The sequence below is a fragment of the Etheostoma cragini genome, chromosome 2 (genome assembly GCF_013103735.1).
Source record: "Etheostoma cragini isolate CJK2018 chromosome 2, CSU_Ecrag_1.0, whole genome shotgun sequence".
Lineage (NCBI taxonomy): Eukaryota > Metazoa > Chordata > Actinopteri > Perciformes > Percidae > Etheostoma > Etheostoma cragini.
The window spans coordinates 24562675-24578798 of NC_048408.1; the positions used below are offsets into that span (position 1 = coordinate 24562675).

The 16124-nt window shown below is 40.6% G+C and overlaps 1 protein-coding gene across 2 annotated transcripts in view; it reads left to right on the plus strand.

The window, feature by feature from the left end:
- Nucleotides 1–16124, plus strand: part of sdk1a (sidekick cell adhesion molecule 1a) — a 223655-nt gene that overhangs the window by 141685 nt on the left and 65846 nt on the right. For both annotated transcript variants that reach the window (XM_034885383.1, XM_034885391.1), the window contains 8 exons: nucleotides 3481–3564; nucleotides 5823–6017; nucleotides 7786–7902; nucleotides 8341–8508; nucleotides 9770–9872; nucleotides 10019–10192; nucleotides 12498–12634; nucleotides 13970–14117. In XM_034885383.1, coding sequence (XP_034741274.1) covers nucleotides 3481–3564; nucleotides 5823–6017; nucleotides 7786–7902; nucleotides 8341–8508; nucleotides 9770–9872; nucleotides 10019–10192; nucleotides 12498–12634; nucleotides 13970–14117 — 1126 coding nt within the window. The remainder of the gene's footprint in view (nucleotides 1–3480; nucleotides 3565–5822; nucleotides 6018–7785; nucleotides 7903–8340; nucleotides 8509–9769; nucleotides 9873–10018; nucleotides 10193–12497; nucleotides 12635–13969; nucleotides 14118–16124) is intronic.

Genomic DNA, 16124 nt, shown 5'->3' on the forward strand with positions numbered 1-16124 from the left:
ACATGCATGTGTTTACTCAACGCATACACACAATCACAAAATGGCACCTCAGACACACATGTCTGTTTGCCCAGCAGCTAAATTAGTTTTGTTCCCTGGAGTCGCTATTCAATAAGAGAACACAGAAAGCACTCAAACAAGAGCACTCTCGTCACAATCCACTCCTGTCCTCGATATGTGTGTGTAAATAGAAAACATCACACACGCAGGCAGGGAGCGCGTGATTGATGAAGCAAAACTTTTTTCCCCCAGTTCGTCAGCGTGTTTTTGATCTGCTGTGATTGTCGGAATGAGGGAGCACCTAACACAGAGAACAATCTACCAACGCCTACAGAATACTCACTAGTCAGAAAAGACCTGCCTAAATATTTTTATCCCACTCATTCTCTTTCTGTTCTCCCGCTTCTTTTCTCTCCCCCCCCCCCCCCCCCCCCCCCCCCCCCCCCCCCCCCCCTCTCTACGTTATGTTCCTTTATTAGGCCAACGGGACAAAGTCTGCATGCATACATATGTATCAGAGGAGTAGAGACTAATGAATACATTGGTACCGAGCCTCTTTTTCCGCTATGGGCTCAACAGACCTTGAAAGGGATTCCTAAACAGAATAGTGTGTCTGTTTGAAAGAAAGAGACGACCACGAAGGAATTCATTATTCAATTTCATTTCTTTTCTGCCCAGATCCACTAATCGGAATATTTATGAAACTCTGTTCCCATGTTGTATACTGTACAGACGTCTACTGGTGCAAACAACAATATAGCTGTTGTTGTTTTTGAAGGCAGACAGCAGGGAATCCAAAGAATCCCAAAGCTTTAAGCCCAACCACCCAAACACTGCATCTAGGTCCTTGCACTCACCTGACTAAAGGCGATTAATGCATTTGTGTTATCGCTGTCACGCCACATGGCTGTTATTCATCTCTTGTTTTCCTGTTCTTCTGCTCACTGCATTCCTACTTCGTTCTCTCGTCAAAACTTGTGCCAAATCACAATAAGATGGGAGACAAAGAGATGGGTGCATGTTTGGGTATCAAACTTACCACAATGTAGTGAAGAAGTTCAAAGTCAAGAAAAAAAAGCAAAATGTAGCAGCAACATGGAAGTATACTGTGTAGCTGTCCACACAGACACCGCTGGATCAAACTTGCAGTCTGTCTTTTTTTTACTTCATTGCCACCTCAGTTTACCCATCCACTGTGTGAAGCTACAAAGGAGAAATAGAGAGACGCTGGAGGAAAGGGATATATTCTCTTTTTTTCTTAAGCACCGCAGCATTAAAATGACAGCATGGTGTCAAAACATTACTGTTATATGGTATTATTAAACAAGTATGGAGCCTTAGGAAAAAATGTAAATTAAACTTCTACTAAAAATGTCTTCTCCTTGTTCGTGAAGACTTATATTTTTGTGACAGCCGGTAAACACATTCATTATTTAGTGCGTACACTGGACATTTCGTTTTCCTCAAAGTCATTTTTCAGTGAATAAGTGCTGCTACTGTGTTTAGCCACTTTCCCAGAGATACCAGACTGAAAAGGAATTAGCCAGTCGGTCTTCTTCTCCCCCTCTCTGGTTTTTCTGTGTCAATATCTCTCGCGGAATATTAATAAAGGTTTTTGAAAGAAATGGAGCATATGCCAGAGTAAGTCAATTTCATAATACATAGCATTACAGTAATACACCAAAAGGCACACATTCACATTCGCATCGAGGTAAGCTTTGTCTCGCAGCGGCTCTCAGCATTTAGAGCGACACGGGTGAAGATGTTTAGAGGGAGACGGTGTTGGCAGCGAAATTAAGTTTTAGTCTTAAAAAGGAATTGTTTCCCTTGGGAAACTCAAAGAATGAGTTTTTCTGTGAATGTGTGTGGAAGTCATTTCACAGGACATATAGACAGAAATCCTGCCTCGCAGTGACACTAAAGATACTCAAGGCCAAGAGGGGATCCCTCTTTATTTAGCAGTGCCATGTTTCCATTTTAAATCTCTTCTCTATTACATTTTTGTTTTGATTGGTAAACAACAGTTGCACATCCAGTTCACTGGAGCCACATTTGCAAAGCTTTAACTACAGTCTGTATTACCTGTAGTCACCTGAACTAAACAGGTCACATCAGCTGCAAAACTCATTCCAAGTAACACACTATTCACACATCTTAAAACAGGCTCAGTGCAGCCAAACACTAGGAACAATATTCACTGAGATAACACACTGTCACTCAGAACACACTGAAAGTAAAAGCACTAGCATCAAACACCGATACAGAAAATACTAACTTCTCATCTTTACAGTTTGAATAATTTGAGTGACTTCACGCTACTCAATAGTTTCTTTAAAGAAAAGAGTGACATTCTTTCACACGAACATTTTTATTTTATAACATACCAGTTTTTTTCAGACGCCAAAAGAAATATAATTAGCTTTGCTTCAACAGATATGTAATTTTACCGTATTTTGCCTGTAGTAGTTTCTGTAATGACTGAAAAAAAAGGTTTAAAATGTAAGGTACGTAATAGGGCTGTAACGATACACCAAACCCAAGGTTCGGTTTATATCATGATTTTTGTCCCACAATTTGATACCTTGATGCTAACATTTTTTCTGCCACATGGCATCGTTTTGTCATTGATTACATCCCACTGTGCAACACAGTAATACAGAGACCTTATGTATCGATATTGATTAATTTCAGTGTTGATTGATCTAACACCAAAGATACTTTTGTACCTTAAAATAATGTTTCTAAAATTGTTTTAGTGGTTCATTAATTGTTGGAATAAGACATAAGAATAGTTGTAATGGTAACAGTTAATGGACAATTCCGCTCCCAACCTGTAGGGGAAACAAAGAGGAAAAGAGCTTTGGTGCCTACTGTTAGGTTCTGGTTGACTAGTAGCTAATGCTAATGTAATTCTTAATGAGTACTTAATGAGTAAAATTACAACACCGTTCAAAACACTCAGTTGTTTTTAGTATGATTGTGTTGACCATGGTTAACAACTCTGGGTGGAACCACTAATTCATCAGTAACGTTAACTGTATAGATAGACGACTAATCTAATGGTAATTTAGCTAGCTAGCACACCCCTGTCTTCTGACTCAGTGTCCTTGTGCTGATACACAGTGTTGTGGACATTGTGGTTAAATATTGTGGTGCAGACTGTAGTTTGAGTTTTTCACATGTAGCAACAGTTTTGCCCACTGTCGTTCAGCAATCAAAAAAAACTGTGAAGAATAAATACTAAGTTGAAACTTTCCCCCACAGTTTTTGTTTCAAGATTTTTTGAAAGCTGTTTGGTGTTCAAAAAAAGTTCTAAGCTTTTTTGGGGAGTTTATTAGTAGTAGTTCAATTGTGTTTGCAGCAGCAAGGGGTGTGCTTACTTTTGTTCAGTTTGAAATGTTATTTTATCCATATGTTGATTGCGAATGTGCTGCCTATTTAAATGCTTTAAATTTTGTGTTCTAACATTTTTTCCTGCAGAACCACCTTTGTTGTCTGCTAAACCTAAGAGGAAGATTCACGCTGACCTTGACAGGAATGTGGATATCCCCTGCCTGGCTACAGGTTTGTCTGTGTGGGTGTGTGAGTGTGTGTGTGTGCGTGCGTGTGTGTGTGCGTGCATATTTACATATATAAGTATGTCTTAAAACAAACCTTACATGCCCACATGTACATTGAAAAAGCTTTTGGCCATGGTTGTAATTTCTCTTGTCCATTCTGGCTGTGAATAGATCCGTTGCTAAAGCAATTCCACTAAAAGTGGACAAAATCCAAATGTGTTACAAAATCCACAGTCCCTGTTCTGTGTAAAAGTATATCCTGCCAAACCATATGTAAGGCTTCAGCAGTCTGAGTAAGTAACGTCAAGTGGGTATCTTGCAAGGCTGAGCTGTGGTGGATAAATAAAAACACATATAGAAATATTGTATGGTGTAAATAGCCATAATTTGGGCTGTTGCCCACTTGCTTTGATAAAATTCCTACTTCTGAAGGCTTAAATTAGCTTTGGCTGAACTTTGAAATGTATTTTTGCACAGAGCGAGGACTGTTTATTTTGTCTCCTTTCTCTGATATTGGAATTGCATTAGGGAGGGCTCTCTCTTCACAGCCAGTATGGAGAGGAGGAATGATTACAGCAATGAATTACTCTTTCAGTCTACTGTACATATGAAGAATTAAAAAAAATATACTTTAGGTCTCATTATGATTAAAACAAACTAGCCTATAAGAACAGCATGTGGTCTGATTACATCTAAAGACAAAAGCCTGTGGGGATGACCACGCTTGAAGAGCCGGCAGTCATAGAGAGAAGCAAGACACAATGGTTTTATTCAATGCAGTCTCAGATGATCCAGGCACTTTGAAGCATACTGAGGCTCTAACGCTGTTGTGTTTGCAACCGGATGGACCATAAACTGAACTTATTGTGGTGAATCCTCAAATGAAAACTTCATAACTTGTCTATGTCCACGCATCATATCTTAGTCAGATATAGATTTCATAGAAACTGTGTGTGTATCTTAAGTATATACTACCCAGGGTGTGTAAAGGTGACTCTGACATTATAATATGCTAGAGTGTGGCCTACTTAGGCTATGCAATAACTTTGTTAAATATCGCAATAACATTACTTGCAATAAACAGATATAAAAAATAAAAGGAAATCATTTCCAACACTCTTTTGTGGAACATATTGAACTGAACACAAAGGGCATCATTAAAAACGAATGCCTGATGAGTGCAGTTTTCTACTGATATCTTTTTTCAGCTAACAAAACATCGGAGTGTCTTTTGCAATAGGTCTCAGCCTTTTGGGATGTGTTTATTGCACCAGTTGATATCATGATGAGTGCAGCCCTAGTGTGTGTGCATTAGTTTGAAGGCTTCTTGAAGAGTGACAGTATACTTGTGACAGTACAAGCATACATGCTGAGACCAAGCCTAAAAATTGCACTTGTTCATGACTCTTGTTTTTAAATAGATTACATAAAAACATTTATATGAGCAGAGGTGGACACGGCTCTAAAAACGGCAACATATTCCTCTCTGTCCCGCTCTCTCTCTCTCTCGCTCTGTCTCTCGCTCTCTCTCTCTTTCTCTCTCTCAATCTCACACACACACTCACACGACCACTGAGCGAGTGTGTTCCTCCTCGGTAATCTGATACAGTGGCAGTGTAATTAAATAGCAGAGGCCTGAGGGTATGAAGAGAGTGAGGCTGGGAGGAGAAACGAGGGAAGGAGGAAAAGACAGAGTGCAGAGTGACAGAGTGAGCGAGACAAGGAGGGGGTGAAAAATTCTTCACGCATGTCTGTGAAAGCTTGACACCAACAGATTGAGGAAAAGTGTGGAATTCATGTCTCCTCTCACACACAGATGCACTCTCTCTCTCTCACACACACACACACACACACACACACACACACACACACACACACACACAAACACACACAGTGAATTGCATGATCCCCCTTCCTGTCATATCTGGTATGTCTGTCAGACAGGTGGGAGCTTCTACTTTAGACACTTGGTGTGCTGATTTTGCCCACATCTTTATTCAGAATGTTTTTGGCCCCTTCTACCACCCTTATCCTACCACCCACAACCTCCAATCAATATATTATTAACAGTCATTATGCCAACATGTATATTTATATAGAGAGAGTAGATAACAGAGAGGAAAGATTGGTGTAAAGAGTGTATTCGTGTCTCTTTTCGTGGGAGTTGTATCATTTTGCTCAGCGGTGAGGTCAGTTTGCTTATTAAGAAAAATATTTTCTCCTCTTTGTGTGTTCATTTTCCGTGTACATGAACACATGTAGGCGTGCCCCAGCCCAGGATAGAGTGGTATAAGGATGCTGTGCCTCTTTCCAAACTGGGCAACCCTCGCTACAAGGTCACGGCAGGGACCGGGCTGACGGTACGCAGGGTGCAGCCAGGAGACGGAGGAATATTCCAGTGCTTCGCTCGCAACGCTGCTGGAGAAACTCAGGCACACACACAAGTCCTTGTTTCTAGTGAGTTTGTCTGACACACTAACATAATGATACGCATGTTTACACAGATTCACTTATACAAACCTTCAGCAACATTGCTTATGCTCCCAAGTCTCTTGAGGCCTCTATAACATGTGAAACTTGGTTTCACATGTTATGCACGCCTGACTTTTAAAGGGAATGGGAGATGACACTCTGATTGGTTTATTATATAAGACACGTAAACCCTTTTGAAGCAAGCGCCTGGCACACAGACCCTTTTTTCCGCCGTCAAACTAGCAAAAGTGGATTTGGACACGTCCTAAACGCACCTGCGCCAAGCGCTTTATGCTTCTCTCTTATGGCGTTTTTCCACTGCTGGTAACAGCTCGCCTCGGCCCGCCTCGGCTCGCCTCGGCCCATTATGCTTCCGTTTTTGGGAATACCGACGGAGTTCAGACGTCGACATGACGGTTGTTCGCCGACACAAAGGGCTAAGTTAAGTTTCCTGGTAACGTTTTTTCGTAATGGAAAACCAAATAAAGCGAGTAGAGCAGAGGCGAGTCGAGTAGATACCACGCAGTGGAAAACCGCCATTAGATCGTTAAAATAGGGCCCTCAGTCTCTAAAAGGTCCAGAAAACAGAAATCTGCAAACAAAATACAGTAGTTGATTATTTCAGTGTTGGCTGACTAATCAATTAATCAACTAATCGTTTCAGCCATTTTTCTTGCCATCCCACTTTATCCGCTTAATTTGGCCTTACCATACAAAATTTGCAATGGTCATTATCTTTCATTTAAAAATCAAATACCTAGCGTGCTGCTTTGCCTTGCAGAGTAAGTATGAGCTGGAAAATAGAACCACGCCTAAAGATTTTCCTCTGTGTTTTGGCAATGTGACAAGCCAACTACAGCCCTGTCTCACAACAGAAGACTTTTTTGTTTTTTAAATTAAAGTGATAGTCAGAGTCAGTCAAACACTCTGCCTTGACTTGATAGTTTGCAGTGCGTGTCAGCTGCAGACATCACATGCACGTTCAGTTCCATTATGTTTTTCTCAGTAGAGTTACGCTCTGTTCAGTTAGCGTTATAATTAAAAGTCCCCATGGAGCTTTCATACCACCACCTTCAACAGTCATGCACACACATATAGCACTAGGGAATTAAGAAAGCCTCCATTGATCAAAAAGGAGGAATTTTTGTTTAGATCAACACTGTCATTCTTTATATTTTTTGTTCTCTTTTGCCATCAAAGGAACAACACCACCTACAGTAAATTAAGAATTACAATATATTATTTACATGACCTAGAAAAGTTTAATCAATATTTATAAACATGAGCTTTACTACACTATATTCTTTAAGCCAGAACCCAGGGAAGTAGGTCTTAAAAATATGATGTCAAGTCTCGGGCTGTTCCGTGGACAATAAATGGGATGTTGATTTTGTGGATCCACATACATTTTTTTTCTTTCTTTATACCCCAATGAGCTTTATTCTATTGTTTTCTGTTCAGAAAATGTACAGAAAATGTACCCATATACTCAGAACATCCCCCCTGGGTGCTCTCAGTGTCATCTATTATATCTTTCCTATATGATTGTCTATGGAGTTGTTCATGTTTAATAATATTTTTGGACTGAAGACGATAGGAATAACATGTTAAATAATACATACATTTGGAACTTTGGCATAATTCCCCTTTAAGCTCCACTCTTGCTCCACTCTTTTCCCACCAGTGTCCTCTCAGTAGCCATCTCACTATCTATCTGTCTTCATTCCTCTCATACTTTCTCCATGTATTTCAGGCGTTGCCCCCACATTTACATTTCCTCAGTCTGACCAAACAGTAACTGATGGGACCACAGCCTTTTTTATGTGCCAGGCGAGCGGCGCTCCAAAACCTGCCATCACCTGGAGGAAAGGTAGACAAACACACACTCTGCATTACACCCTAAGGACACACACAAAGACACAGACACACTGACATGATTGTGTTTGGAATTAAAAATGTGCTTAAAAGTCCCATGACATGGTGCTCTTTGGATACTTTTATTTAGGCCTTAGTGCTCCCCTTATATCATATCTAAAGTCCAAAATTCAGTCTTGGTGCAGAATTACAGCCACTAGAGCCAGTCCCACAATGAGCTTTCCTTAAGACGTGCCAGTTCTGTGTCTGTAGCTATTGAGGAGGAGAGAGAAGGGGGGCAAGTTGGAGGGTTGGGGTGTGGCCTCAACCAGCTGCCACTTTTCTCATGATTTGCCATGATGATGATGATGATGATGCCTTGGGACCTTTAATGACTTAATGAATTTTGTTTACCTCGAGGCTTTTACAAAAAAAATATTTTTTCTTTCCGTAGGATCACAGATCTTAGCTAGTGGCTCTGTCAAGGTTCCCAGATTCACACTGTTGCAGTCAGGGGGTTTGCAGATTCAGCCAATCAGCTTCCAAGATACAGGAGAATACACATGCATCGCCTCCAACTCAGAGGGAACCATCAACGCCACCTCTATGCTCACCGTCTGGAGTAAGACATACAAACTTTACACACAAAAATGCATTAAATTGCTCAATGCACTTTTGCTAAACAGACTAAAACAGACATGGAACACTAATTTATCCGTAGCCTTCAAATCACATTAGCTCAAGTTGGTAAGCAGCAATGTGATTGGTTATCGATGCAGTGGGCTGGTGTAATGGTGAAGTAATTATCTGATTGGCCGGGTAAGACAAAGTATTGATAGACTTATCGATTGGCTGGTTTTATATGTAGTATATATATATATATATGTGTGTGTATATATATGTGTGTGTATATATATAATATATATATATATATATATATATATATATATATATATGTGTGTGTGTGTGTGTGTGTATATATATATATATATATATATATATATATTTATATATATATGTGTGTGTGTATATATATATATAAAATACGGTATATTTCGGCAGCTTTAGATTATATACTGTTGAATTTTGATTAGCACAGTCCTCAGTTGAGCACTATTATATATACACACACACACACACACGCACACACACTCACTCACACAACTGGTCAAAAGTTTGGGGTCACTTACAAGTTTCCATACCACTCCATCTTAGTCAGAATACCAGCTGATCTGAGTGGGTGGCTGATCTTTAATGCAATATCTACATTGCCCATTATCAGCAACCATCCATCCAGTGTTCCAAAGGCAAATTCTGTTTACTAATCTGATATCATTTTAAAAACTAACTGAGAAAACATTGGATAACCCTTTTGTGATTATGCAAGCACATAATCTAAACTAAATCTAATCTAATCTAAACTTTACACATCTATTGGAGTCCTATCCAATAAATCGTAACTAAGTCCTTGTATCCTTTGGATACAAGGACTTAGTTACCGACATAACAGATGCAAGCTTTCACTTTATCTCTTTTGGTTAAAAAACATTAGAAATGTGTAAAACATCCGATTCAAAAAATTACCAATTACATAATAGCCTAAACAGCTTTTCACTTCATAAGTGTGGGTGTCAGAATTTTGGTTGTGAGTGTGAGGAGTAGCCTGCTTGTGTGCTGTTCAGCTTAAATAGTTTAGGACTAAATTGTTGACTAACTAATTTTGCATTATTCTGGAGCAGCATACATTTAAATGTCCATATTGTAATTAAGACTGGGTGTCAGGCTTATATAAGAAAATAACATAATGATTTATTTTCAGCCTGTAAATGTATCCCACCGCGCATTTTCTTGTCTCTCTTCATTTTTCTCTGCTTTTTTTGCAGGTCGAACAGTCATTTCCGTGCCTCCAGCAGACCAGCGTGTCATCAAAGGAACCACTGCTATTCTAGACTGTAACGCTACACATGACCCCAGAGTCAATATCAGGTACCTAATTGTCTGTTTGTGTGTGGTTACGTACATGCATACTTCTTCTTTTAGTGTCTGCTTCTCTTTTCTATTTTCCATGGCTTTCTGTGTGTCATACATACACACATTATAGAGTAAATGTACTCTCCGTATCCCTGTTGCAGCTTTAAGTGGGATCGAGGTGGTTTGCCGCTTCGTCCCACCAGTGGGGGCCGTGTCTCCATGCGCCAGGGCTCCCTCACCATTGGCCAGACGTGGTCAGGTGACATTGGGGATTACACCTGCACTGTGACATCACAGGCTGGCAACGATTCTCGCTCTGCACGCCTGGAAGTAATGTGAGTTCAAGGAATCATGTGAAGCTGTTTTGACCAATTTAACCCTTATTTCTGGTTTTGTTATTTTGGATAGATCTTCCAGGCACGTTGTTGTCAGTCTTTGTGCTAAACTAGGCTAACTTGCTGCTGGCTGTATCGTAACGCTCAGCTAGCCGTATTGGGGTGGCAGTAGTTCTGTCTGTAGAGAGTTGGGTTGCGAACCGGAGGCTTGCTGGTTCAAGCCCACATACGGACCAAAGTATGGTGGTAGACTGGTAGCTGGAGAGGTGCCAGTTCACCTCCTGGGCACTGCCGAGGTCCTCTTGAGCAAGGCACCAAACCCCCAACTGCTTGGGGCGCCTTTCCATGGGCAGCCCCCTCACTCTGACATCTCTCCATTTAGTCCATGTATAGGTACTGAGCATGTGTGTGTAGTTCAGGCCTGTATGTAATAACAACAGAGTGTACATTGTAAATTTCCCCTTGTGGGACTAATAAAGGATACATTATTATTATAATTAGTCTTCAAGTGTAAAATGTGTATGTACAGTGTGTTTGTGCATGCATGCATGGGATTTGGGTGACACATTCCAAACACTGTGTGCTTGGTATGAGCAGACCGTTATGACGCTCAGATCACCAGAAGCCACACACATATTTTAAGTGTATTCCACGTTCCGACCCACACAGACTCATTATAGCCACTGTGAGAGAAATACTATCAGGTAGTGGCCTTTATATACTTGTATAATATATTTATAAAAGGCACTTATGATATATTAATACAATTGCAGGGTAGGAGAGAGATAGAACATAAGTTCACATCCTTTTGAATTATATAGCGACAAGAGGTTACACATGTCAAACTCAAAGGGAGGAAGTGAGTGTCTGTTTATGGCTGTGTAAAAACAAATGGGAATTGAAGGGATTTGTGTGTGTGTGTGTGTGTGTGTGTGTGTGTGTCTGTGTCTGGGCACGTGCATCCATGTGTGTGACTGACATTCTCGTTAGCTCAGTATCAATGGGTCAGGGAGGTTAACAGACGCTGGCGGCTGAGGAGACAGACTAATTACCAGCAGGTTATTGGTTCAACTCCCACAAGACCCATCCATGTGTTCTTGAGTGAGTGTGTGGGTGGGGGGGCTGCATGAAGGTACAGTAGTTGCTCTAACATTCTCTAAGCTCATCCATTAGTTAATATGATCATGTCAGCTCAGAAAAGAAAACATTCTCATTTCCCCTTGTTCCTCCTCCGCCTCATTCACTGCCGTCCTTGCTTCTTCTTGGTGGAGTGCAACTCTCCCTCTCCATCTCCCTCTGACATCTCTCTTTGTTTCACTCTCTCTTTCTATCTGCCCCCCTTATTTTCTGACGTCATACTCACTTGAATATTAAAACATAAAACTACACACAGCTAAAACTGAAATGCTTTTTAACTTTGTATCATCTGATTAAATTAAGGAGACTTAAAAGTCACACTTTGAAGATTGTTTAGAAAATGAATGCGCTCATGAATATGAAATGCAGTTTAGACACAAGGGGACATGTATTTTATTATGCTTTCAGTGTATATACTATATATATATATATATATATATATATATATATATATATATATATATATATATATTGTCTTTTTCTTTTATGTGATCTGTTAATATTTTCACTCTTTTTATCTCTGCTAGCACACTGAGATCGGCTTTCCATTCCTTCTCCTCTTTTAAACCAACTGTTTTTGAAAGAGAGTTATGATGCACTAAAATTTGTATAATCAAATTTCTGGACGTACTTTATTGCTTTCATGAATACATCTTTTGTGCTTTCTTTGTTATTAACACTGCGGGGAAGCACAAATGTCCACGGGGGATGGACAAATGTCTGGAGAATTTATTTTTAATAGATGTGCTGAGATACATTTGCTGTGGTGCAGATCCCGTACAGAATAAAATATCACAATAAAGATTTTGCCCACTGGAACTAATCAAAGACCAGACCCACGAATCAACCTTAGCTACAGAGCCAACGTTATTTCACCACACATTTCTAATAGGGAAAAAAAATACAGGAAACAAACATCAGCATGATGAAAAGTCTGTCAATGACTCATCTATGAAACACTCCAAAAGTTAAATAAGGACAATGACATTGTACACATGTACTGTCCAGACATGATACCACTGTCATGTCTGGACAGTAAATATGTACAGTAGCTACCGATTTAGCTTAGCTAACATTGGAAACAAGGGGAAACAGCCTGGCTCCGTCTGAAGGTAAAAAATAAAAGCTCAAAAACTAACACTATTTATTTAATTTGTTTGGTTTACAGTGAGCTGCCACACTCTCCTCGCTCCCTGACGGCCCGTCTCAATGACTCTGACTCCCGCTCCGTCCTTCTGTCCTGGCTACGCCCCTTTGATGGAAACTCCCCACTTCTGCACTACCTGCTGGAGCTCTCTGAGAACAGTATGTGTGTGTGTGTGTGTGTGTGTGTGTGTGTGTGTGTGTGTGTGTGTGTGTGTGTGTGTGTGTGTGTGTGTGTGTGTGTGTGTGTGTGTGTGTGTGTGTTTGTGTGTGTGAGCATACGGTATAGTCCCTGGGCGACAAACAGCTGTTCACTTTGCTGTCTACCAAGCACCGACACTCACTCATTTACAAGAGGCAGACATAGGGTGAATGGTGTTGCTGCGTAAATGTACATCCAGGTTCCCCATAAATAAACTCTTACTTTCCTCCCACCCTTACCCTCTCTCACTGTCTCTCTATGTCTCTCGCCCTATCTCTACCGCAGATGTTTTAACAGAAGGCCGACTCTCTGTCAAATGAGAAAGCGAGTGAGAGAGGATAGGGGAATTGAGTAATAGAATGACAGGAGAAACAGAGTGGAGGGTGATGGCTGTAGAAAAGCGGTAGAATAGCTGTTGCTCCTTCTGTAGGCTAATGGGATGGATTGGTGAACGCTGCATGCAGATCCAAGCACTTGGCACGTGACTGTAGGAGCTGGACTAAAGGACAGATATTAATGTAGTTTGGCATTTTAAGTAATCATCATTTTGATAACTTTAGGGAGACAGCAGGAATGTGACTTCAAGTTTCCTGCTGTCACCATTTCAACAGCTGCTATGTAACAAAAATACTCCAAAATAATAATAGTCTGATTGATTTCCGTAAAAACTGAATCCAGTTTGTCAGTAATGGACAAGGGTTTTGTGCACACTGATTACCAGCTGTGTGTGTGTGTGTGTGTGTGTGTGTGTGTGTGTGTGTGTGTGTGTGTGTGTGTGTGTGTGTGTGTGTGTGTGTGTGTGTGTGTGCGTGCGTGCGTGCATGTGTCTGTGTGTATTTTAGAGAGAATGGGCCATCAAAAATTCAATGTAATTTGTTGTCAAACGGTGGCACAAATACACTCGCTGGGCTGGTTTTAAATTGCACTCACGCTATCCTTCTCACTTGCACAGCTACACATGTGGCGCGTGCGATTATAATAGTGAATCTGTCTGTGTTATCTTCACGAGAAAGACTGAGAGATTAGCTGGCAACAAGCTGGCAACAATATACAGAAGCATCTGTGTTTCTTTATTAATCAATCTCTTCCCTCCAAACTTCAGTTCTTATTGTGTCCTGTGATACTTTATAATTTTCTCTCTTACCCCCCTTCTTTTGTACCTACCCTCTTTGCTTCTTTTATCTACTCCTCCCTTCCATTTCTTTTGATTTATGGGTCCTGAGTGTCCCCATGTCTATGTTTGTCCTGCCTCAGCCAGATATTATCAGGCTCTAATCTTGGTGTCCTCTGTCTAGACTCACCGTGGAAGGTCTACCTATCAGAGGTCGATCCTGTGGTGACCGAGGTATCAGTGGGCGGGCTCACACCCGCACGGACCTATCAGTTCAGGCTTTGTGCTGTCAATCAAGTGGGCAGGGGTCAGTACAGCGCTGAGACACAGAGGTAAGACACATTCACACATCTTGGACACACTCTCACCACTACAAGCTTTATTAAACACACCTTTTTCACAATACTTGTAAATCCACACTACCATGTCACTAATGTTATCCAAAAAAGCATGAAACCTTCTTTTTATGTAGAACATGTTGTGATTTGTGAGAAAAAGAGATTTCGTAACCCGGTTCTACCTTGGTGTAATAGACTTGGTCACAATGCCTTACACAAACTGGGAATGAATGGACTGCAATTTTTCTACAGTCACAAGGCATGGTGTTTACACACTCTAATTTGTGTATCTAAGGGTGTGTGTTTGTGTGATAGTGTGTATGTCACCATGAGTATGCATATGGCCATGGGATTCAGAGTGTGGAAGAAATCAGGATGGATTCCAACAAGGTGAGGACTAACAAAGCGTCCTATTTTGTTAAGAATCCACTTCCTTCCAATGAGCAATTCATATTCATCACATCCTTGCTGTGGGTGTCTATGTGTTGAGTGTGTGTATGTGTGTGTATTTTCCTGCCAGTCTCTTTCCGTTGCACATAGTGAGCTAAACAGCAAAAATGATGAAATTAACTGTTCTGCATATTTGTGTGTGTAAAAAGGAGAGTGTGATTTGGCCTGAAAAGTAAATAGATTGCTATGCAGATGTTTTGTGTGTGTGTGTTTGTGTGTATGTGTGTGTGTGTGTGTGTGTGTGTGTGTGTCTGTGTCTGTGTGTTTGTTTGTTTATTTATTTATTTATATGTTTATCCCAGCATAAACACTAATGGGGTGTAATTAGGATGCCTAGCACTGATGGAACTAGATAGAGTGAAATAGGTTTTGAGGAGGTGTTGTCAGCCCTCCTTACCATTTTGCCCCTGAATACGCACATACACCAAATCTCTGACACTCACACACAATACAGCAGATGTGGTCCTGTATTATAAAATAGACACACACAAACATGTTTTTTTTCTGGATGAAGAGAGTGACTACAGGCTGAAGCCAGTTGTGGTTCTGCCAAATAAACTTATAACAACAACAGCAGCTGTGAACGCTACCATCACACATTCAACACACCTCAGATTACCATCTCCATTCAGTTTCCCTCTGTTCAGCTTGTACTTCCTCTATGCTTTTTTTCTCCTGAATCTTTCTATCTTCGTCTTTTATTCAAAATCCTTCTCACGTATCCCCTTCAGCTTATTGTCTGTCATTACTCTTTTCCTTCCTGTTCATTTCTTCTTCTTCTTCTCCCGCATGTACAATTGTATTGTTTGTGTCTAACCCAGTCCACAGTCCAAAGTTGGTTGTTAGAGGCTCTGGAGAATAGAATGCATTGATCCTCACTAAATGAAAGACTGGCAGACAGACAAGTCAGTGTTTGTCTCATACCTTACTACACTCGCTTTGCTTTTCATCTGCTGGATGTTTGCGTAGATAAGACATGCACATTAGCAGTTGCAGATGCCAAGGTGCATGCTGCACTTGACACAAAGGGAGAGTGAGGCAGGGGAAAATGTCCAGCAGAAGGCTAGAGCTCCAAATGAGAAGGATGACAAAATGCAGTAATGTTGGCAGAGTGACGGAAAGGATAGAGAGTGAAGAAGAAGCTTGTAATATTGATGACAAAAAGCCCTTATTAAAGTTTGAACTTCCAGCTGCTTCTGCACTCTCCCTTTTTGTTCTTGTCCTGATTAGGATCTTTATCATATCATCATTCATTCATACAATCTTTTTCTTTTTCTCTTTGCTCTCCATTACCGTGCTTCACTTTCTTTTGATAGAAAAGAGTGCACAGGGGTACTGTGGCGCTAGGAAAAAGTGTTCTGGGAGATGGACAACCACTAAGAAAATATAAATGAATTTGATCAAAGTGGAAAAAACATTAGCTTTTAATGCAGAAACTCTCTTGGAGAAACTAATTATACCATCTGGAGTGTCACACACAGTTGTTCATGCGTGACCTACACTCACACCATTACCATCTTTGAAGAGGAAAGACAGATTATTCATTAATGC